The sequence below is a fragment of the Sceloporus occidentalis genome, unplaced genomic scaffold (assembly GCF_023333645.1).
Source record: "Sceloporus occidentalis isolate IW3139 unplaced genomic scaffold, rSceOcc1.0.p SCAF_81, whole genome shotgun sequence".
NCBI classification, from domain to species: Eukaryota; Metazoa; Chordata; class Lepidosauria; order Squamata; family Phrynosomatidae; genus Sceloporus; species Sceloporus occidentalis.
In genome coordinates this window covers 2,890,366-2,915,705 of record NW_028317061.1, presented here as the reverse complement: position 1 = coordinate 2,915,705, position 25,340 = coordinate 2,890,366, and the positions used below count along the sequence as shown (strand labels likewise).

The 25,340-nt window shown below is 40.4% G+C and overlaps 1 protein-coding gene across 1 annotated transcript in view; it reads right to left on the bottom strand.

Moving 5' to 3' along the window:
• Positions 1 to 25,340, bottom strand: part of LOC149285314 (1,4-alpha-glucan-branching enzyme-like) — an 81,009-nt gene that overhangs the window by 14,514 nt on the left and 41,155 nt on the right. Inside the window, exons 8-13 of the mRNA XM_089495530.1 lie at positions 24,392 to 24,507; positions 24,146 to 24,273; positions 21,623 to 21,721; positions 20,044 to 20,154; positions 19,346 to 19,517; positions 10,147 to 10,331 (exon numbers count right to left, since the gene is read on the bottom strand). Of these exons, the coding sequence (XP_089351656.1) occupies positions 10,147 to 10,331; positions 19,346 to 19,517; positions 20,044 to 20,154; positions 21,623 to 21,721; positions 24,146 to 24,273; positions 24,392 to 24,507 (811 nt within the window). The remainder of the gene's footprint in view (positions 1 to 10,146; positions 10,332 to 19,345; positions 19,518 to 20,043; positions 20,155 to 21,622; positions 21,722 to 24,145; positions 24,274 to 24,391; positions 24,508 to 25,340) is intronic.

The window sequence follows — 25,340 nt, the reverse complement described above, 5'->3', positions numbered from 1 at the left end:
TAAAGTAGAACTTCCTTTATATAACATCTACGCCTCTAGTTTTAGATTATGACCTCTTGTCCGAACATTTTTCCTCCTTTGACATAAAATTCCCCTCTTGTACTTTGTTAAATCTGTTTACTTATATAAGAGCTTCTATTATATTCCCTCCTCCAAGAAATACATATTGAGATCCCTTAATCTTTCCTGGTATTCTTTTATCCTGCAAACCATTCACCATTTTAATAGCCCTTCTCTGAACTCTCTCCAGAATACAGAATGAACACGGTATGCCACCGGTACCCCAGCTAGCACGTTTTCGTTTTAATCCTGCACTTAAATGAATGTAGGAGAAAAGGTAGAAGACACAATTTAAAATTAATAGGTGCCTAATGAACTGCTTCTTGGAATATAAAAGTATTCAGAATTTAAATGGTCAACAACCAGAACGTGTACTGGTGAACATAAACATAAAAGGCCCCTTTTGACTTGTTCTAGAACGTAATTAGTTTACAAACATATATAAATTATAATAAATTAATAAAGGGTTTCATGCAGGACCTTGCAAAAAAAAAAATTATATATATATATATAAATATATATATACATAAATTTTCATCATAGCTGGGCCTTCAAATAAAATACATAAGGTTAAAAGTCGTGTATACAGTCGTGTGAAAAAGAAAGTATACCCACTCTGAATTTATTGGCTTAACATATCAGGATAACAACAATCGTCCTTGTCAGGTCTAAAGATGTCTTATTTTTAACAAAAATAAAGCCAAAATGGAAAAGCCATGTGCAAAAAAACAAGTACACCTTAGAATTTAATAGCTTGTAGAACCACCTTTTGCAGCAATAAGGTTCATTAAGGTTTGCGGACATTTGTTATGCATCGCTCTTAATGTGACGCCACAGCATTTCAATCAGGTTGAGGTCTGTACCCTTACTGGGCCATTGCAACACTTTGATTCTTTTCTTTTGTTAGTCATGCTGGTGTACTTGAGATTACCGTGCTTCAGCCAAGCTTTAGCTGTCGGACAGATGGCCTCACATTTGACTCTAACACTTTAAGGAGTTTATGGTCGACTCAATTACTGAAAGGTTATCAGGTCCTGTGGCTGCAAAACAAGCCCAAATCATAACCCCTGGTATATGGTGTTTGGCCATAACGCACAGCACCACGTTTGGCATGAACCAAACATAGCATATCAGCACAAACATCTAAACTTTGGTCTTGTCTGTCCAAAAGACATTGTTCCGGATGCACCTATGGAAACCTAAGCCATTCTGCCATATTTTAGAGAGAAGAGGCTTTCTCCTGGCAACCCTTCCAAACAAACTATACTTGTTCAGTTTTTTACTAATTGTACTGTCATGAACTTTAACATTTGACATGCTAACTGGGGCCTGTAGAGTCTGAGATGTAACTATTAGTTTTGTTTTGCAATTTCCCTGAGCATGGTCTGACCTTGGGGTGAATTTGCTGGGACATCCACTCCTGGAAAAATTAGCAAATGTCTTGATGTTTTCCACTTCTGAATATTCTCACTGTAGAAAGATGGACTTTAAATTGTTTGGAAATGGTCCTATAACCCTTCCCAGATTGGTGGGCAGCAACAATCACTTCTCAAAGATCATTGCTGATATATTTTCTCTTTGGCATTGTGTTAACACACACCTGAATGCTCCAGACTACAAACTGCTAAAACTTCGGCTTTTATAGAGGTGGTCACACTTGGTGATGATCAATTAATCAAGGGCATTTGATTAGGATCACCTGTCTGCTACTTAGCATCTTAATTCCTATGGAAGCAGTAAGGGTGTACTTAGTTTTTCACATGGCTTCTCCATTTATGGCTTTATTTTTGTTGAATACACAGTGTAATAAGTAATGTGTTGTTCTTCGTCTGAGGTTGTTTTTACCTAATTGTCACACCTGCTAAGGAACAGATGATTGTTATGTTCTGATATGTAAAACCATAGAATTCAAAGAGGGTGTATTTTCTTTTTCACACAATTGTAAATCTGCATGTAAGTCACTTTCAGATTAGTCCTCAAGCAAAATGCCAATAGCATAACGTTTCACCTGCTCTCTTGGGACTTAATTATATGGTAAACATTTTCTCCCACACCAAATGTTATGAAGAGGAAGAGATGTGTACAAATAATCACATAATTAAATATACTAAACCAAGTTATTTTTTTTTTTTTAAATCGTTTTTATTGACATCTGTTGACCAAAACAAAGCATGTCGTACAACACATGAAGAGACGCAGGAGACAATGTCCAGCAGGGTTACATCAGCAAATCATGGCGAAGCAAACAAGTGTCTCAGTAAAACAGAGGAGCCGGGTACAACCGGCAGGCATAAGTCACTTCAATCCCGACATGAGAGACGTATCAGACAGAGCAAATCACAGATGCGGTTTTCACGTTTTTATACATAGAAATCAAAACAAAAGAAATAAAAGAAATGCGAACCGGGAGCAGTAAATAAAAAGAGATGAGAAGAGAGAGGAAAGGGAGGAGAATTATAAGAGAACAGAAAAGAAAGGAAGCAGAGAGGAAAAAGGGGGGACACGAGAGAAGGGGGGAGCAAGGAGGAGTCGCGCCGAACTCCCAGGGTGACCTGATGGGAGCTAAAGATGTAGCAGAGGCAACACCTGGTCCTTGTCAGCAAACGCCGTGAGCCATGGGTCCCAAATCGCCTCAAACCTGCGCATAGTGTCGTGAAGTTTCGCCGTGATCTTTTCCATAGTGATCATGTGCCATATATTGGAGTCGATTTCTCCCGCCGTAGGAGGGCGCCCCTTCCACCTGCGGGCTACTGCTTGTTTGACAGCCGCACAAATTCTATGTATCAGACTGTGGTTATGTGGAGAAAGATCTGGAACGTCCACATCCATCACCAGCAGCGCTACTTCAGGAGATTCCGGAATAGGGGAGTGTAAGGCCTGAGACAGCCGCTGAAAACAGTGGTGCCAGAGCGGCGCTATAAATTGACACGACCACCACGCATGAATATAAGAGCCCGTCACCCCACATCCACGAAAGCACCGACGATCACCCCCAGGGCCCATGTGAGATAGCTTCGCGGGCGTGAGGTACCACCGTGCTACCACTTTGTAGAGACGTTCTTTGACCATAGTGTTGATGGTAATTTTATGCATAGACTCAGCAGCATCGTCCCAAGCCTCGTCCGAGAACTCTCTGTGCAGATCCTGATGCCAACTCTGCCTATACGTAGGGGAAGAGCCAAATTTAACGGCCAAGAAATGGTCGTAATGGGAGGAAATGGAGTGGTGTAGACGCTTACGCACTAAAAATCTCCGTTCAAACAGTGTCTGGTCACCCACGTACCCCCGCTCAAGTAAGGACAGCAGAAAGTGTCGGAGTTGTAAGTAGCGGAACAATTCCCGGGGCGGGATGTGTTTGGTGTCACGTAGGGTCTGGTACGAAATCACCTTGCCTTGGCGTATCAACTGGCCCGCTCTACCAAGTCCCGCTGCTATCCACCAGGCGAATTTAGCTGGTGTAAGTCCCTCTGGAAAGGCTGGATTATGTATTATGGGGGTCAAGGAAGACGAGCGTTCTGTAAGACGTAGTTTGTGCTTATATGTGGACCATATGCGGTAAGATGCTTTCATGGTCACGAGGGCGTTTGAGTTCTGGAAGTCCAAAGTGTCAGTCCAGAGAATCAGCTGCAGTTGATGGTGTGAAAGGCAACCGCGTTCAATATCCACCCACGGCAAGACTCCCTCAGGAAAGGACCAGGCTTCCAACTGGGAAACCCTTGCAGCTAAATAGTAGAGGTAAAGATGCGGTACAGCCAGGCCCCCCTTGCACTTGGGCATGTACAACGACCTCCTCTGGACACGCGCTCGCTTGGAATTCCAGATAAAGGTGAGTATATGTGATTGGAAAGTGTCAATATCCGATTTCTTAATTGGCACAGGAAGAGCACGGAACAGATAGAGCAGTCGAGACAAAGTGTTCATCTTTATGGCGTAAATGCGGCCCAGCCAGGAGATGGGATATTGGGTCCACTGCGCTAGTTCTTTACGGAGCGTAGACAGAAGAGGAGGATAATTAGATTGATACAAAGTAGACGGGTCATTCGTAATGTTGATACCCAAATACCGGATATGAGACTGTCGCCACACAAACTTAAAAGCAGCCCCAATCCTCCGGACTAGGTCGTCTGACAAAGTAACATTCAACGCTTCAGATTTGGCATCATTGATTTTGTAGCCGGAGATCTGGGAGAATTCACTGAGTTGAGAATAAAGGTTAGGAAGAGAGATCAAAGGATTCGTTAAGGTGAGAAGAATGTCATCCGCGAATAAACTTAATTTATATTGGCGGCCGTGAGCAATTATGCCGGTGATATCGGGATTGTTTCGTATAGCGACAGCCAATGGCTCCAGGCAGAGTGCGAACAACAATGGCGAGAGCGGGCACCCCTGCCGGGTACCGTTGCGGATCGCAAAGGGCAACGACTCATGTCCCATTAAAGCCACAGATGCTCGCGGATCCCCATAAAGAGCACGAACTCCATTCAAGAACCGGCCGTCAAATCCAAATTTGGCTAAAACTTCCCACATGTACCTCCAATCAATGCGGTCAAACGCCTTTTCGGCGTCCAGAGCTAATAACATGGCAGGTTGACCGGTTGATTTAGCTAAGTCAATCAGATTGACCGTGCGCCGAATGTTATCGGGGGCTTCCCTCTGTGGGATGAAACCAACTTGATCAGGGTGGATGATGGTCGAAATGACAGCACTGAGGCGTGAGGCGAGAAGCTTAGCATACAATTTGATGTCAGCGTTGATGAGGGATATCGGTCTGTAACTGCCACAGTTAGAAGGATCTTTCCCACCTTTATGAATGACTATAATCCTGGCAGCCAGCAATTCGGGCGTAAGGGAGCCCCCATCTAGTAGTGCATTAAAGAGCGGCAACAAACGCGGAATCAAGATCTGTTGGAATTTTTTGTAATACGTGCCTGGTAGACCATCCGGACCCGGCGCTTTGGATGCTTTAAGGGAAGATAAGGCAGCCTTAAGGTCGGCCTCCGTAAAGGGCAAACTCAGGGAAGCGACGTGGGACGCTGACAGTTTCGGGAGCGACAACGAGTCTAGGAAGCGCAAGATATGTTCGGAGCCTGCGTGGTTTCTAAGAGCCTTGTTGCCGTCATAAAGGGATTTATAATAAGAGGCGAATTGTTCCGCTATATCCGCTGGGTTCACCCATGTCTTATGATTAGCATCAATGATCTTGGCTATGTTTTGCGTTTTGTTGTGCTCTCAACCGTCTCGCCAACATTGTATCTGGCTTGTTGGCTTTAGCAAAAAATTTCTGTTTCGTTAGATTCAATGAATGCAAGACCTCCTGGCTGAGCAACAAATTCAATTCACCTCTGGTGCGTATAATAGACTGTAGGGTCGAGGCATCCAACGTGCGCTTATGATGCGCTTCCAGGTCGGTAAGTGTAGTAGTGAGAGCGTTGATTGCAGCCTGATGGAGTCGTTTACGTCTGGCTGCAATTCGAAGGAAGGAGCCGCGAATGTAAGCCTTATGAGCCAACCAAATCGTCTGCGGGCTCACGTCAGGGGTGTCGTTCAGAGAAAAGTACTCTGTGAGGTCTCTGTTAACTTCAGCAACAAGCGATGGGTCCGTCATCAAAAATTCATCCAGCCTCCAGTGTCTTGCAGTAGGAGTCCGGGGAGACAAAACGATGGAGCATTCCACCGCACCGTGATCTGACCAGGAGATAGGGTGGATTCGCGCCGAGAAAGCAGAGGGAATCATATGTTGACTCAAAAATATATAGTCTATACGCGAATAGGAGCAGTGAGGATGGGAGTAAAACGAGTAGTCCAACTCTTTGGGATAACGCAATCTCCAAGCATCAGTCAGAGCTGTCGTCTTCACAAAGTCCCGGAGATATTTCGTATTCTGCGGAGTGTGCCGTAACGGGGTGCCCCCTTTCCTATCCAGGTACGGGTCCCAGATCGCATTAAAATCGCCTCCCACTATAATCTGCTGTGAGCGGTAAGGTAAGAGGAGGTCAGTGAGAAGGGAGTAAAATGATACAGCGTGAGTGGAGGGCGCGTAGACATTGAGAAGTACTATCGGAATGTTGCGGAGAGTCCCAGTAAGAAGTAGATATCTGCCCCATTTATCTGATTTCGAGGTGTGAAGCTGAAATCCCAGGGAAGACCTTAGGAAGATGCTAACCCCGTTTTTCTTTTGTCGCGGATGAGCTGCGTGGAAGTGTACATTATAATTGCGATGCCAGTAGGTAGGTATATGAGTCTTGCGCAGATGCGTCTCTTGCAACATAACCACGTCACAATGAAGCTTTTGGTAGTACCGCATGGCCATCCGTCGCTTTTGAGGCGTATTAAGACCCCTAACATTGTGTGTAATTATTTTGAGATCGCCAGCCATGAGATCCGGTGGAGAAAGAAGCCATTTAATGCGAAGGGAGGCGTAGGCGACAAGGGTGGGTCGAAGGGACCAGAATAGCATGACCCCCGTATAGAGACGGGAAAAAAAAGAGAAGAAAAGAAGAAAGGACAGACGAGAGGAACGACGAGTGAATAAAAGAAAAAAACAAATGCAAAAAAAAACATTCTCAAACTTCGTAACCAGTGAGGTGGGCTACTGCACTGACACTGTGGAGGCCCCATCTCGACAGGAGGTCGAAAGGCCTGTTGGACAGGCAGTAGATAGACCCTAACGGTCAGGTGAAATGGGGATGTAACCTTCAGCAACCAAAACGGCCTCCACAGCCTCAATGGAAAATAATGTTAAACTACCCACATAGGGAGCAGATCAGAGGGATCGAGTTAACGAAAACATGTAAACATGTAAACATGTAGGGGAACCAACCATAGGCACCTTGGTGACACAGTGCGGAGCCAAACAATGGTAACACAACGCTAAATGTGGCGTGGTAGGTAAACCGCGCCAGAATGCCATAATCAAACAATAAAAAAAAAGAACCTAAAAGAAAAACCAGGACTTAGCTGGTCCATACGTAATAAGTGTGAACGGGTGACCGGGTGCTCGAAGCAGAAGAAGTCCCCAAAAAAGGTCCAATGCGGCGGGTGGGATGGACATCTAGGCCCCAGAAGGAACCACCGCTCCACACGAACGGGGACAGCAGCCATGGCAAACGTAGCGGCCCATCTGATGCGGCGCGGAAAGCAGAGGTAGAGCAGCAAACGAAGGCACACGGAGTGTCGAAGGCGCGCACCGGTGACAGTCGGTCGGAGCACCGTCAGCGATGGGAGGTAGGTGCAGTGGATCCAAGCGACGCATCTGCGGAGCGCGGTGCGGTGTCATCAGTCATCCGGCGCCGGGGAATGTCGGTCCATGCGTCCGCGGGGTGCAAGCCGGGCTCCATCCTATTCCGTTTGCGGCCCAGGGACAACGGTGGAACATCCAATTCCATCAGTAAGTCTTCAGCCTCGGTGAGAGATTTGATGGTATAGCTCCTATCCCCGACAGAGGCCTGGAGTGCGAATGGAAATCTCCAACGGTACCTGACATTATGGGCCCGGAGGTGATCTGTCAAGGGTTTAAGGGCTTTACGTCGCTGGAGAGTCCTAGGAGCCAGGTCCGAATAGACTTGGACCTCCTTGTTGTCTAGCGATAGAGTGAGTGTCCGGGCAGCCTTCATGACGCTCTCTTTGAGAGAATAGTCGGTTAGCTTGACTATAATGTCCCTCGGTCTCTCATCAGTCTTTGGCCTCAATTTCAGGGCCCTATGCACGCGATCAATCAGGACCCGATCCGGCGGAGTATCAGGCAACAATTGAGGGAGGAGACCGTGCAACACCTGCGTCAAATCAAGGTATGTCTCCGGTACCCCGCGAAGGCGGAAATTCGCCCTCCTCGACCTGTTTTCCAGGTCCTCTTGAGCATCCTGCAAGGATTGTACCTCCGTGTGGAGGGAGACGATGTCCTCAGCCATCTTGCCATGAGCACGTTGCAGGGAGGCCTGAGCTCGTTCTAAAGTGTCCGTCCGCGTCCCAATCTCGGTGATGTCCCTCTTCAATTCTCGCAGTTCCGTGCGGATATGATCCATCAAATCGTGCTTGACCGAGAGGACAAGGGATTTGATGTCATTGATATCTTGCCTGGTGCAAGCTGTCGTTGTCGCCATGTCGCGCGGTAGGCCCAACGGCTCGGGCTGAGGCAGCGCGGGAAGCTCAGGAGAAGCCGATTTTCGATGGAAGATATCTGGGACCGTCGACTTCTTAGTGGACTTACGCGGTCCCCCGGGCATGCTGCAGAAGATCCCCGCGATTCGGAACGGCAGGGGGTAGAATAAAGGCTAATAATAGTAGTTTATGTAGAGGCTTTGTGGAGGAGAAAAGGCACTACGCGGCCATCTTGGTTCACGTCCAGCCACGCCCCCCCACTAAACCAAGTTATTAAAATAATAAGCATACTTATTATTTATGACCACTGGATATAGAATTAAAAAAAATCAGTATACAAAAATGATCACATCCCAATGCCAAATCAGTAGATTATGTATTATAATGAATTTTATATGTTTTGGGAAAATTCGCTGAAGGGAAGTGGGGGTTCAGGACTTCATTTACAGTTTACAGAGTAAAGTAGTTTGTAATCCATCTAAAATGTGGGGGAATAAGCCTTGTGCATTTATATTCATAAATATAATTATTAAACTGCACATTTTTACAAACATTTAATTTAACACATTTCCATACCCATAAAATGTAAAAATAAAGAGAAATATATATAAAAAAATGATAATTTTATGCACAAAAGTATTTTTTCCTTCTGAAAAGCTTGTCTGTTACAGACAGTTTCAATTAAGTTGGGCTTCACATTGACATTTCATAAAAAGCGGTGCCTCCTAGTTTAGGATTACAAAAAATCCCTGAGAATAAAATAGGGATGATCCACTGGTCCCTGCTCTTAATCGACTTCTGTTCTCATTTCTCTTGTAATTTACACAACCTGATGCAGTAAAGACAGCCATTAGTAGAAGTATTTTCTGCTAAAATGAATCATCAGAAATTGTGATTTGCTTAATAGAAGAAGAAAAAAAAAAGATTTTTGTATTTATCACTGTCCACTACCGCAAATCCAAAGCCAACCTGCCAATGCTATAAAATATTCCAGCAAAAAAAAGTTTTAACACTTAGCATTTCGGCCATCTTTCCTAAATTCTACATTTTGCAGATCTATATACTGAAGAAAAAAACAAACAAACATATAATGGTGTTTACATATTAAACCACAAGCTACAGGTGGTGTCATAACATTCATTTACTGTGACAGCTGTGACCGCTGTTAGCCTTTACACAGAAGGGAGAGAAGAGAACAAGAGAAAAAGAAAGAAAGAAGGTCTGAATCTTCACATTCTTTTGTTAAAACTAATGATTTGTTTACTCCTTTAATAAAAACAGGATGTAATACTGACAATAAATTACTTAATCCCTCCCACACTACAACTTGAAGAACTGTAAATGAAATGGGATATATATATATTATATCATATATCATTACATAAGTTATGGTGGGTAAAAGGTGATGGAAACCCTTCCACTTAAATTTAAGGGGTAGTAGAAGTATTATTAAACACTCATCTACAGATACCAGACAAGCCAGAAGGCTTGCTTTTCCCTCAGAAATCTCATGGTGCTTTCACAACCACAAGGGATTCTGGGTAGGCACATGCAAATAAGGTTAACAATTTCTTAGCTACCCCAAGCCTCAACTATTAAGCCAGTATCACAACCTCATGCAGACGAGTCCCATGAAGGACGAAACAGCTGTCCATGAGTGGTGATCTGGCTGTTGTACCTCTTCCTGAGTTTTGTCTAAAGGCTGTTCTGTACAGCGGGCAATTACTTTCAAGGGATCCATGTATAAAGTGGATATAGAGGCAAAGGTGATAATTGTTAACCTTATTTGCATGTGCCTACCCAGAATCCCCTGTGGTTGTGAAAGCACCATGAGATTTCTGAGGGAAAAGCAAGCCTTCTGGCTTGTCTGGTATCTGTAGATGAGTGTTTAATAATACTTCTACTACCCCATATATATATATATATATATATATATATACATATATACACACACACAATATATATTTATATTCCTCGACTGTGACCTACCTGAGGTGCTGCAAGCCAGCCCAAACGCTCCTCTAATTTATTCATGGCTCTGTCAAAATCATAAAGGTATCTGTAGCGCAGGATTTGATCATCAGCCAAATGAAACTGTCTCCTAGCATAATGGTAACTTTCGTTGTTTCCTTTCCTTGGAAAATCAAGCCATTCCGGGTGCCCGAATTCATTACCTGTATTTAAAAAACAGACGCTTATTTGTTATTATCTGTAACAATAAAAACACACAATGACGAGAACAAAAATCCTTGACATTACTTTTTTTTTTTCCAACCGTGTTCTGACTTTTACAAAAGTCAAGAGAAAGAAGCCTTTACAAAACAAAACTAATTTACAGACAGCTTTTATTGGTTATTTCCGTGGTACTTAAAACACGTAGTTTGAAACACTTGAAGGCTCTAAATGTTGTGGGTTTTTTTGTTTGTTTTTTTAAAGAGGCCACTAATACCACTGATTTATGGATATAATTTATGGATCCTATTCTGCTTGGCTTCTTTCTTACACTCATGTAAGGAAGTGAACATAGCTACCAACAGTCCCAAAATTGAAGGGATTTCATTTGTGACATTTGTCAAGAACTCATGAAGAAAGAAAAAAAAAGGATGATTTTAAGCATTTTAACAGGTTTCGTGACTGTATGACAATGACGAGTAGTTTGAGTGAACTGATTATTGGGTCTAAAGCGGGTATAAACTATTGAGCCAACCAGAGCACGTAATAACCGTCTTAGCAAAGATGTAGGAAATTAAAAAAGTTTACATTAGCGGCTATTAGTTTTTACAAAAAAACAGACTCCACTGTGTGTGTTATTTCCCTTCAGATTGAAATAATTTATTAAACTTTATCTTATTTGCCTCTAGTGGTTTTTATTTTTATTAAAAGGACATTCATCTCTTTTTCACGAAGAGCATTTTGGGGGCCATAACAGCCAATTAATACAAGAAACCCCTCTAATTTAACAAGATACTTTAAATAAATTATTTCAAACAAAAAAAACTTGCATTTCTTTTTAGTTACGAGTCATTAGCAATGCATGTTTTTTACATTTGAACATTTCTTAAGTTTAATTATACTCGGTCCACAGATCCCAAAATCACACAGATTGAAAACAATTGAAAAGATAATTAAGTAACTCCATAGAGAAATATGGATATGTTTAATGCTCTCATTGTCTCCATAAACATCAACAGTGATGCATGGATAATCGTAGAAACATTTGAATGGATATACCACGGAGGTTCTGTTTGCTGTAATTAATTTTAAGTTGTTTCTTGTAAAACTCCAAACTCTATAAAGACAAGAAGTAAGAAGAGCAAGCTATGCAAGTTAAAAACACCAGGGTGCTAATTGAATTGGAAAAAAAATTAATAAATAAAAATCATTAGTTTGTCCAGAGTTTGCGCATCCGAGATTCATAGTTTGCTTCTGTCAGTTTTCTTGTTTAATTGGATTTTCCGACCGTATTGTTTAGTGCTGTTTGCCAACTTATGAGTTCCACGAGCCAATTAATTTAAAATTCAGTGATAAATTTAGTTGTCACTTTCATTTTATTGTAAGCCATCTGCCAAAAAAAATATCTATTAAATACATAAAACAACAGGCAAACATACACATCTGTTTACCTATAGAATGTATAGGCGGTTATTCGGCTGGAATCAAACGTTAATTACCCATTCTGCAGCTTCTCAAATATCATGATGATTTCCATGAAGAAAGCGGTGTTTTGTCTAATTAGTAATCACTGGCAAAGCTCTGAGACAGACACTTGTAAAAGGGCAAGTGTGAGATGTTTTCTCGTGGTCTTCTTCAAGAAGTCTGGTGATTATGAAAGCCTGCTTTCTGAAACAAAGCAACTGCTTAAATAACTAGTCTATAGTTCTAATGAAAAGGTAAGCTCTTTAATAAATTAATTTGATGATGATAAAGGTTCTTTATAATTATTAATTTAAGAATTATTAAAACTATCCCTATGTTTTCAAGCCATTTGTACATATTTTAGGATGTTGTTTGGGCCACAACATGTTTAGATGTCCTTCATCTAATCTGTATTATGATGTCTTAATTATCAGAGTTATTAAACAGTTACATTTGAAAGGACAGCGGGTGTGTTGGAATTAAGTGGCATACAGGCGATCACACAGGGCTGGGCTTAGTATCAGACATCTCAGTCCAACTGTCTGGGGTGACTAAACCAGGGGGACCCGGGGCAGGATTAATACCCGGGATAGCCTTTGCATTAAGAACCGAACTCAAGACCTTATTTCCAAGGTGCGTTCATACTCCACACATGGTTTATAATTCCATGAGATGGGCACTTAATAGATACTGACCATTTTTTCCGGATGTAAGACTCGGTTCCACTTGTCTACCACACTTTTTATAATGTTATGTGACTCTGCACTATTATGGTTGCCACCCTCACAACGTGCAAGGAGGACTTCAGCCAGGCAGAAAATAAATAAGGAAGCACCGGTGATGGATGGAGTTCAGTGGCGTCTCCAGCTTTCATATTTAGGGGAGGCACATGGGGGGACAGGGACCAAAGTGGGGGGGCAAAACGCTAATATACTATATATATATATATATATACACGCGTTGGACATCCATTTTAACTGCATAATATGCACTTATCTCTTTGAAGTAAATACCTTCATTGGAATATGAATTCAAAAATAACAGCTGAACTGGCAGTTATTTTTCATTCTTTAATATTAGACCCTGCCGCCAATATATACTAATATTACACCCTACTGCTAATATATATATATATATATATATATATATATATATATATATATATATATATATATATATATATATATAAATATTAGACCCTGTTGGTGGTATTATTGAGGCGGGGGATCTGAATCTTAGTGTTATTATCTATTTGAGGTTGAATTATTAAACGAGGGGTATTTTTCAGAGCATTTGCTGAATAGATAAAATCGATTCAACTAATCGATAATGAAATTTGTTGTCTTAGTCCATCAGTTTTAGTTTTGTCAGACCCTTTGAATGTAGGGACTGCGCTGCGGAGATTTACCATATAATAATATTCCAATTATGTTTGCAGTTTATTTATACCAACAGATTGATCATTGGATAACTAGCGCTGTTAGCCCTTGATAGGGTAACAAGGCATTAATTGTCTTATCACTTGTCATTCTGCTTACTGAGACGTTGTGCAAGTAAATAAATATATAAGGCGACGGGTCTCTGGCTTTAAATCCTATTTCAGCAGACACATCGAGACTAAGATCGGACCTGTGGGTGCTGTTCAGCAAAATTAAAATTATATTATGTATTGTTTTATGTAGCACCATCATATTCGGCGGCGCTGTACAATGGGTAATCAGGATGTAACGATTAGTATATAACATTACAACAGCACTGCTCAAAGGAGCTTACAATTTAAATGGTCAAACATGTCACTGTTGTAGATTTTACAAAGACTAACTTGGCTTCATTTGCAGATATGTGTTTTGTTGTAGAGATACTTATATCCCTGCTGAGATTAGATAAGTGGAACAGCCACCCATCAGTGGTGGTAAGGGGTTTTAAACATGCATGGGATAAGCATATGGCTCTAAGACAAGTCCAAGGACTGATTGAGGTCCGAGTTTTTACACCAGGAATAATAACGGGCCAAACGGGCCTGATCCGCCATAAAATTCTATGTTTCTGTGATACTAGTCAGGGAGCTGCTACAATGTCACCTACAGCTTGGGGAAAAGGATAAAGCTGTATTGGTGCAACAGAAGATGGAGTCAAATCACAGAGACATTTAATTTAAGTTTAATAAGCGAGTAACCTAGAACTATTACTGCTGGTTATATCACTTTAACATCTCCAGCTGCATGACATCATAAACTACAAGCTACAAGGATAGTGATGTCCCAATAGCAGCGCAGTAAACAAGCCGCCGTCACGGTGAGTTAGACAGTCAGTATAGACCCGTGTTGTTAGCATGATGTCTAGACAAATCCTCTTGCTGTGTATTCTGTTTTGCGGTGTGCGCCTTAGTCAAGTGGCAAGAATCGCACAATGGCTCCAGCTCTAAAGGTAATCGGGGGTATTATAAACTGTTTGCATCGTACTGGATTATTTTAACGATTCTTTGCTCCTTCTCTGAATTATGTCATTTTAGACCCAACACGATAGAGGCTTTTAATTTAAGTTAAATTTTTTTATGTTTTTATAGCTTTTCCCCTCCTTCTTCAAACTAAACCTTATTTTCAGGTTTACCTTTTTTATCTTTAAAGTTTGGATTCCAAGTCAGACTGTGAAACCCAGCAAGTCTCATAAACATTAGCTGGTTATTTTAAATGAACCAAATTATATCTATCGATCTATAAAGATATTTCTAATTTTATTTGAGAAAAAAATGAAATCCATATCTGATGCCCAGATGGGAAAAGTAATATCGTGACTGATTCACTGATTATTCAGATACGATTTGGAAATGTATATTATTTTTCTGTAAGCGATGATCATTATACAGACATTATTGCCTCTTATAGATGTGGTATTTTTGATGGGTTTTAATATTTGGCAAACAGAAAATATTAATGAAACATCGAAATTATTTTTTTTAACTTGAAATATTTCCTTAGGAGATCTGGAAGTAAAACACGGAAAGTTTTCCGATGTCCTTGTCCTAAACGCGATATATGCAATGGTCGGAGTGACCGCGACCCTGTACTTCATTTGTTTCGGCATCATGATATTCTATGTCATTCTTAAAAAAAAAGAGATCCGCGGAGCCAATATCTGTTTAAGCGGACAAAGAAGAGCGCTGCCTGTGTTCTGACGGGAGGTGGTCGGACTGCAGAAATCAAATGTCCGGAAAATCAATCAAATCCTTTTTTTTTTTCTAAATTGACTTTAATTTGACTTTATCGCTTGATTTCGCTTGTGAACTTGGATATCATTCATTCTCAGGACGCACAAGAGACAGCTGGACCCCTGCAGGCGCCTCAGACACAAGTTTCACTTGCAGACTTTGTATTCTAAATCAATAATCAATGTAGATCGTGATATTACAGATTCATTAGATAAAGATTCTTTTGTTCCATTTCCGCTTCTTAGGGCTAGATTCCAGCTGAATGGGTGCGATCACTTTACTTATATTCGTATTAGATCGGATGTTGAACGTTACCTTAGACGGGGGTCTGTTGGTGACAGGAGTCCTCTGACACCTATTCTGAAACAGATCTGTACCGTACTAAAGAGCTAACAGTCTGAACAAACTTACTTATTTCTTCACATTCTTCTACATCAAACACAGATAAATGATCTTATATGATTAGTTGGGGTTTGTCGACATTCCCATTTCTGGGGAACAACGGCTAAAATTAATTAGAGATTCCTGGGGTGCCACTCGTCGTTCTACTCGTATGGAAACCCAAATTAAAGTCCTCATGAGATGGTACGTTGTTCCTACCAAACTGGCCGAGATATATCCAAACACTAATAATTTATGCAGGAGACAATGCGGCAACGTGGGTACCATGCTACATTTATGGTGGTCCGGCTCCTGCATTAACAAACTCTGGATGGCACTATTTGGGGGAAAAATGTCAGCTTCTCCACTTCTGGATCTCCTTCAGTCCCCTATGGACGTACCTGTACGTGCAAAAACTGCATCCCAAGAATCCCCTATGGACATACTGGTACATCCTGCCCTTCTTGCAGCAGACACATCCCTGCCGCTACACGGGAGATCAGGCTGTTTGACTCCAGTGGCGTCTCCAGCTTTCATATTTACGGGGGGCACTATATACTAATAAATATATATTCAATGGGGGGGCACAGCATGATGTAAGGGGGGCCATGGAGTTCCATCTAGTTTAAGACAGTTTCTGCAGTCTCAACAGTCTGTGTCACAGATTAGCCCAGTGCTCGATAATACAGTAGTAGCTTTTCTATGTCATTAAGTGTTCATGAGTTTAACATTGACAATTTTCTATGTTTTAGCGCTTATTTAATATAATTATAGCATGCAGTAACCTTGTTCTCCAAAGGTCAAGCCAGAGACAGTAATGATAAACAAATGGCACCCAAGAGTGCATTTTATTAATGCCCTTGGAGTTTTATCCTCACTTAAGTGCAAAATGATGAGTTCCCAAAGAAATTCAGAGAATACTAAACTCTGCTTGTGTTATCAATATTTGAAGATAGACATCAGGCAGATAAGCAGATGCTAAAAAAATCAATTGACTTGACAGCTACAATCACTGATCTGAACAAATCCATTTTTGTAGAGCACGCATTGGTTTGTCTCCTCCTAAGATCAGACTTATCTGCAGTTTCTAGATCACTTACAGCAGGAAAATATGGGCGAACTACATGGACCGAATGGATCTTACCTGCTGTCTAGGTCTGTGTGTCTGTTTCATTTGAGCCAAGTGTAATATATGATAATTTAGGAAATTAATGTATTGTAATAAACATAAGGTAGAGGATTATATTTAGTATTTGTCCAAATCTATCACGAAACTGTGCGGTACCTACAAAGGGCAGAATGTATAGATCAGTATCCCTGCTAAAAGGGTTTAAAGCGCCCCTTAATTAAAAAAAAAGTCTTTACAGAGTAAACGTTGCCGCTTCTCACCTTTTGTTTCTGTCCAAACAGCTATTGGATGTACCACTTATATCTTGTTTGCCCGCTGCACAGCGCTGCAGAATAATACACTAACTAGCACTCACACACGCAAACATATTGTCCATAATACGTTGTCCATCTTAGTTATTATTTGAGACTACGGAGCTAAAAACTATAAAATAGCCAACAAATCTGCTACACACACGCACTCGAAATCCTAAAGTGTCACAGAATTCAGCGGGATGCTAATGATTACATGGGAGCCTAGAGGTCCCTTTCCTCGCCATACTGAAGTTAAAATGGTTTGGGGCTGTGTCCTGTGAGATCTAGAAGCTGGATGGGGCACAACCAGCCACAACTGGGAAGGAGAAAGGGATATCCACTGGGAAGGAAACAATCCTTAGATACCAAGTTACTTTATAAGTGAACCAAGGCAGGTTGGCAAAATAGTGAACGGTCTGGATGATAACAAATATCAGGAAAGACTATAATATACCGATATGTATAGTTTGGAGGAAAGAAGAGCCATTTAAATACTTAAAGGGCTTTAACAAAGCACAGGAGGGAAGTTTATTTCAAAAGGTTACGAAATCTTAGAATAAGAGGTCATCGTCTAAAATTAAAGGGTCAGAGGATTAGATGTGATGTAACCGATTTGTGATTGAATGCGGTGGTAGAAGTGGTAGAGACTATTACAGTAAGGGTATTTAAACATGTATGGGATAGGCATACAGCTAACCTTAATCTAAGACAAGATTAAGGACTGAATAAGACTGGATGGTTATTATCTGCCGTCAAACTCAATGTTAATAAGAAATTAGGTTATAATAACCCTTAATGCTAAGGTTTAAACAATCTGAAGGGCAACCCAATTAACTATCCAGCTACAGTATTTCCTGAAACTTAGCCTAAGTGGGACAAGGCAGGGACAAGAAGATTCTACTTGGGGCAGAACACAAAAGAAGCCCTAAGTATCTGAGAGGGTGGTTGTAGCGACCCAAACCAGAATATCCCAATTTTATCCAGCGCATGCTTCATGCAGAATTAACTTGTGGATTTTGTTAAAAAATGGATTAAACAGAGAGTTGATGGCTCTGACTGGCCGGGTTCTTTAATAGTTACTGGGCAGCAGTTTACACTGAAACACAGACAGCGAGGCCAATATGTTTACGGGGTATCAGTAAAAATGAATATTGAGGTCACTTTGATTCCTAGAGAAAAAAATAATGGTTTAACGTTACTGGTCTCTGGAGCTCCTTAGATGAGATGATCCATAAACATGATGTTATGGACAGCTCTCTATCAGAAAAGTGATTACTCTATACACTGAGCCGGACCAGGCTGCACGTCTCCCGAGCTTGACGCTGTAACAGCGCAGTGAAAGTTTATCTCTCGCTGTGTTCATTACGTTAAGCTGGTATTTACAATTATAAATCTGAGAGACTCTATCATCAATATGACTCTATATGTAAGATCATCAATCAAGGGAAAGTCTTTAAAATCCCCCACACAAGCCATACTTTAAAGAGACATATATTCTTCTACTTACAAGCCCTTTTGCTATGCACAACATGAAGAATAAATGTTTCCCTTGTTCTAAAAATATTTTAAGATTTCCCAATTAAAAAATCGTTTCAAATTTAGATTGCGTTAAGCATACAAAGATTATAAAGCAAAAGTCGGATGCCCATGGCTATATGGTTAGCAATAAAAGCAGCTGGCATACAGTAAGGTAAACGTCATTTCTCTCTGAAGGACAGAGTTTCCATGTAAACATTATTAATTGGCGGTGTTAGACCATATAACAATAAAATATTACCTACAGCCTTTAGCAATACAGAATAATATGTTACAAACTATTTTGAAGTGATTCCCATACTTCTACTTTCATGGCAGTGATGTTGCCATTGAATACAGAATGGGAGACCAATATACAAACACAACACTCCCAACACTTCTGTTTTAGGGCTTGTGGTCCCAGGTTTTATGGGACTTTGTGACCTACTGATGTCACTGAGTAAAACAGAACACCGATGTATTTTATTTACACGATTTAGTTTCTAAACCCATAAATCCATCCTTTTCATGCAAACCCCCCCCCAAAAAAATCAGAACTCTTGGAAATCAGGAGAATCAGAGGAATTTAGGTTATAAATAGAGACTGTCCCTCATAAAACAGGGGCACTTGGGAGGTATGCAACGTGGCCAGGTTACATGGATCCAGTAAACGGCATCTGTCAGAACATTGATGTATGGAGTTCATGCACGCCATTAATTTCTATTAATGTTAAAAGTGCACGTTCTCATAATTACTCATTATGTACAAGCTGCAGATCTATTAAGAGGTCTGTATCAATATGATCCTTATGCAGATAGGCCATACAGAGATGAAGGTTCTCCAAGGCATTTATAGAAATAATATATTTGCTACCAAGAGAAATTGTACGGTCTTCTTTCCAAGTAAAAAAAAAACAGCCTTGAAAAATACATGATGATCTTGCATTCCTTTAGTAGTCCTTCAAAAGGAGAGATCTTAGAGACACAAGAGGACCCAGGTGCTCTACTAAAAGATTTTTTACTCACCTATGAAATTAAGATATCCTTCCCCTCCCAGAGAATGTGTTATCAGACGCAGCATTTTATGAAGCTGAATCCCACGGTCAACAACAGCAGTTAAAGGGGACAGCACACTCATATTAGAATACATTTCAGCATCCATCAGCCAAAACGCTAGAGTCTTGTCTCCAACTAGAGCCTAAAAAAAGAAAAAGCACTTGTTAAAGATTCATCCTGTGAGTATCATTCCGGTATTAATGTTCCCTAACAGTTTGAATACATGATTGTGGATCATTCCCTTAAGGAAGCTTATGGCCTAATTTTCAATAAGAAAAATAAGCGAATGGGAAAAGGAGAAAAAACCACCATGATTATCATCATTCATTTGTGGCACCACCTCGGCCGCATGCATGGCCCATCAGCTTCAAAGGGGGTGAAGACAGGTGGTTCTGCAGGGTGTTTCACATGGAAAGAGTCTGCTTTGCCCAAGGGAGTCTATGCAAAAGGGAGAGTTGACTGGAGAGTTGTGCTTGCAGCTCCTTGACTTTACCATTTATTATGAAATCTCAAACCCAGTGAGCTTCTACATCAGGGACAGCATGGCTGTATAATGTACAGATAAGTCATCAAGATTCTTGCTGATTTAACTATTTCATTAGTTTCTTTATAATAGCCATTTTTATTACTGACTTCCAGCCCCACATAAACACACACTCGCATATTACCTGGTCGTGGCTCTCAGAATAGGCAATGCATTTTTCATTATGTCTCCTATTGATGAGCGTGTGGACTATATCACCCATGTTCCAGTCTTCATCCTTCATCTCTTTCAAAATCTGCATAAAAAGAAAAGTACTCCTCAAAATAATTATATATCAAACATGTCTGCTTTCTTTCATTTATGTCGAGTAGTTCTGGAACTTTAAGTATCTATTACCGGATTTCTGAGTATTGTACCAAACACCTTTATCCCTCAGAACTATAAATGAACATGTCTAGCTCGTACTGTGTTCTTATACACCATCACATTAAACGTGAGTGAAAAAGTTGATATATGGACCACTTTAAACTTAGTAGCATAGAAACTCATTCATCTACTTGTACACTATGGGTCCCGCAATATAGCAAGCACAGAATTTCTTAAAATGGCAACAGTACGGAGCTAAAAACCTTTTTTGCTAGGGCACTGCTGGACCATAGATGGAATGATGAAATAAACCTTGACACAAGTCCTGACATTATCTATTTAATAGGAAATTAACCTCACCAAGCTAAGTGATCTGTTAGAATGGCAGACTGGGAAGGGAAAGACAAAGAGATTATAAATGTAACTTAATACTGATGGAATATAGTTTACTCTAATTCATAACCTAAACAAACAATGGGGTTATGTGCTAATTATCGATGTAATCATTATCATAAATACAAAGAAACTTCTGTCAAAGAAAGCAGAATTTTAAATAGTACTTTTAGGTTTTTTTCTTCTTGTTTGTAGTATAGCTATATAGTCAAAAAGTGTACAAGTCAGAAGGCGAAGCAGTGAAAAGGAGAAAAGATTGAAGAGCACCATTGGTAGGTAAGCACTGGTGTTAAATGTAAACCCGAGGGTTGAAAATGAAGTGTTACCGTATTTCCCCAGGTATAGGACGCTCCCTTGTATAAGACGCACCCCTATGTTTGGGGGCTGAAATAAAAAAAAATATTACATAAAGTTATTGTACTGGCTGCCTGGGCATGATATGAGTGTGATTGATGTTGGCTGCTAGCAACTGTTAGCAATCACGCTCCTATCATGCTCAGGCAACCAGTACATGCACATCACTTTCAGCCTCCCTGTTCCCCCCTACACACGGATCCATGCTAACACACACATATACATACATACATTTACTCCCCCACCTTACCTGAACTGTAGATCTTCTGCTGCCGCTCGCTGACTTCCGTGGGGGCCGCGGTTTCCCCTCTGCCTTGCTCGAGCAGGAACAGGAACTGAGCGGCGTCATGTGATGCAATGTGCATTCATGTGACTCCACTGGGTTCTTGTGCAGCCGCGGCGGATCAAGGTAAGCAGCAGGTCTACCACCACTGTATAAGACGCCCCCAATTTCTAGACCCCATTTTTTTCTAAAAAAGGTGCGTCTTATACATGGGAAAATACGGTAAGTATATATTGATTACATATGGAATTTATGTTAAACAATGATGAGCAGAGGGGTGGGAGATCTCATTTAAAAAGGTGGTGTTCATAAAGAGACAATATCATGCTAAATGGTGTATATAGACCTATACTACACATTGGCTAACCTTTATCCATTTATCAGGCACAGCCATTGCTAGACGATAATCAAATCCTCCGCCACCTTGTTCTGTCGGGCAGCAGAGAGCCGGCATTCCTGACACATCCTGAATAAAGAAAAAATAAGATGTTTAAAAATGGCGTGGAACTGCATAGCTATCGTGGAAAATGTCATACAATTATATCCATTATAAGTGGATTTGAAAATAAGAAATGAAGGCAATGGAAAACCTTTAATCATTTACTTTTGCATCACAAAAGGTGCTTAGCAACGAGAACGGCATTATTCATACTCTATATAGAGTGTAATATTTCATTTTGGTTTTACATTACAAGGTACTACAGTCTATTAATCTATATTTGCCCTATGACTATGATAAAATGAAAATCATTTTCGGGGACACTAAGCAAAACTTTTTTAAAATAGTTGTCATTTAATACAATAACATTTACAGAAGAAAACGTATAATCTATAAAAATGCACTCTAAGGACAGAATCTTAGAAGACTATTGGAGATTTCAATATTTTCTTTTTGTATTTCAGATGTGATGTATAGTGGTCTTCTAACACATATAGAAGAAAAAAAAATAACTCATTCCTCTGTGTACATTTAACAATAAATGAGTAATATGTTCCCTGCTTGTAACATCTCGGAATAAATTCAGTTTTCAGCTTTGCAAACGTATTTGTTCAAAATCATATACTGGTAATTTTCCCCAAAAGGCTAGTTTTCAGAAAATTAACACTGCCTTCTTGCACAGCAAGAACATCCTAATGCTTTCCAAATGTGCGTTAAGCCTTAGCAGTAGGACGCAAGGTTATTTCAATGACCATTGCCTTCAGACATAACATTGTATCGGGCGCAGCATGTTGAAATGTAACCTTCTCATTCATAAATGTAAACAGCATCCTAATTCCTACTCTCACATTGTTTTATGTCAGCGACGCATTTGGCCAATCAATTTAACATCCACTTGTCTGCAGAAACACAATAATCATCCAGCTTCTTTTTAGCTAGAGTAGTCACAATAAAACGGCTGAAATGCTGAGAGCCGCAGGTTTGGGAAGGTGGTGGTAGCCTGCAAATAGGGTGGGATGTGTTGTGGAGGGCACTGCAGGGCTGTTGGACGGCGATGTGACGGGATCTCATGGAGCTTAGGAAAAAGTGAGCTAAAACAAGGCAAGGGAGCAGCAATATAGAGCAGACCTTCACTCTGCTGCCACGGGTCAGACCCTATCATGAGTTAAGACAGAAGAAGTGGATTATCTGTAATGTTCAGGGCTCGGAGTGGAAGGGGGGGGGTGTTACGTATTACTTCCTTCTTATTTATAGAGTGCTAGTGGATTCCATGGCAATTGTACTAAACATCTAACAGAAAAGTTTAGGCAAAAAAGTGTGTTTGAAGGACATAACTGTATAATTAAAAAAAAAAAATCATAAAAAAAAACTGCATCATCAACTATGAGAGAAACTATGAACTCGAAAAACAAATATACGGAAACATTTTTTATATATTTTCTCTAGTCCATATATCTTCGAGAACTGGCAGCCAGAACATGTTCTGCAGAGTTCTTCCCAGAAATTATACAAATTAATAACATGCACATATTAAATATGCTGGAACTTTCAGTGTGACCTTTCTAGATCTCTCTTTTCTAGGATTCACATAGAATCCAATATTTATCCCATTAATTTATTGAAGAGTCACATATTACGCTGACAATATTATTTTGGATCTCTTTTTCATGCAGTCAGGCTAGAGGCATGGTGGCTGGATGACTTCTGATCTGTCCCCGTTGGCTAAGCATTTGCATGAAAGCAGTACACATTGAAACATATGCCAGCCTCTGGGCTTTAAAACAGTAAGAATTTAAACACGTATGGGGTGGGCATATGGGCATATATATATCCTGAATCTAAGAAAAGGCCAAGGACTGAATAAGGTCTGAGACGTCACATCAGGAAAAATTGGGAGACTAGATAAGCCAAATGGTTCTTACCATTAAACTCAGTTTCTATTTACTACAGGAAGAGTCGGGAGAAGAGTTTGGAGAATAAATGTGTTTTATTATTTCTTTGGTTTCTCCAGCATTTAGGATTGAGTTGGCCATGCATGGGTAAGTAGATTAAGGAAACGCTCAGATTTAACTATACATTATGCAGGGCTTTCCAAACACTTCCCACAGTAGAAGATTGTCACTCGGTCGGCCCTTCAAAATTAATAGTGTTTACTACTTGAGAGTTTAGAGAAGAAATGTTTTGGGTTTTTTTGGTTTTTTTTCTTTATTTCACCGTTCATTGTGAATGACCAACAATGGCATGTTTGTCCACCATTTTGGGTTGTGCTGTGCCTTCTATGGGTAAGGAGACTAAAAAAAATGATGGAAAGCCCCCACCGAATAGAGTAAATAAAAGCAAAATAAAATGTACTTGTGCCAATACAGGCATAAAAGCAAAGTTCCCAAAGCGTTTTATAAACGTTATGCCAACAATAGGCGTATCCTATAAAGACGTGATTGAACACACTACCTCTGCTATTGTAATGGAATTTGGATAAAAAGAGTGGGTCATGTGATTTGCCAGCATGATGTACACAATGGAGTCTTCATCCACTTGTAATCCAAAATATTCACTGTAATCACCAGAGAATCCACATCCTGAAACACAAGAGAAAAGGGTTTTACGGTCATCTAGCATGCATAAAGGACAGCCATATATCTTCATAGAATTCACTGTGTCAATCTATGAGACATGTTTCTTTGATAGCATTTTTACCTATTCCGTGATGGTGATACAGCATGGATGTGACTCCATCAAAACGAAAACCATCAAAGCCATATTCTTCGATCCACCACCGTAAGTTTGATAGAAGGAATCGCAGAACTTCCCAGCTGTAAGGAAAATACCAGTGTTGCTATAAACACGTTTATAACACCTTTTTATCTGTAGGGAGAATAGATATCTGAATAATGTCTCACACTTCACTAAACGTTATAAAGGACCATCCTCAGTGAGCTCCTCGAGCAAACCCTGTTGAAATTGTTCATAATCGTTATAATTAGGCATGCTAATTCCAGAACGGTCATGATCTGCAAAGATAACCTTAATTTTATGATGTCCCTTAACTCTACTAAAGAATACCTTCTTATAAGGCACATCCTGTAAGCCATTTACTCTCCCTAGACAGGTTTTAAAGCAAAGAGAAAATGGCAAAGTAAGGAAAGGTTAAATCTCTTGAGTGCCCCTGCTATATGTAGCGTGTATTTAAATGCACCTAGAGCTTAAGACAAACTTTCTATTTTAGTATTTAATCAGTTCAACACAATGACCTCTTCGAAAGGTACACTTGTATTTATTTATGTTTTAGGATGGTTTGGTAATATTTCCCGCCTAATGAAGAAGTGAGATTTATTGGGTTTGCTGTGTATTTGATGCTTCGAAACCTTGAGGATGACCTTAGCCTTTTCATGTTAAAAAATGTAATTTATTTCCCTGGCTTAGTGTTTTGATCCCAGCTTGACTTTGACTGTGAGTATGTCTAGACACCATGGCTACATTGCTTGAGTATAACTCAGCGATCCTAAATTATCCGCCCAGAGTACAAGTCCACTTGGGAAAGGCTCAACTTGATGGACGCATGTCTTTTTTTCAGCCTATGTAACTATGTAATAAGTGAAGCCTCAGATTTAGTAACTAATCAAACCTCCTTGGCAGCAATAACCTC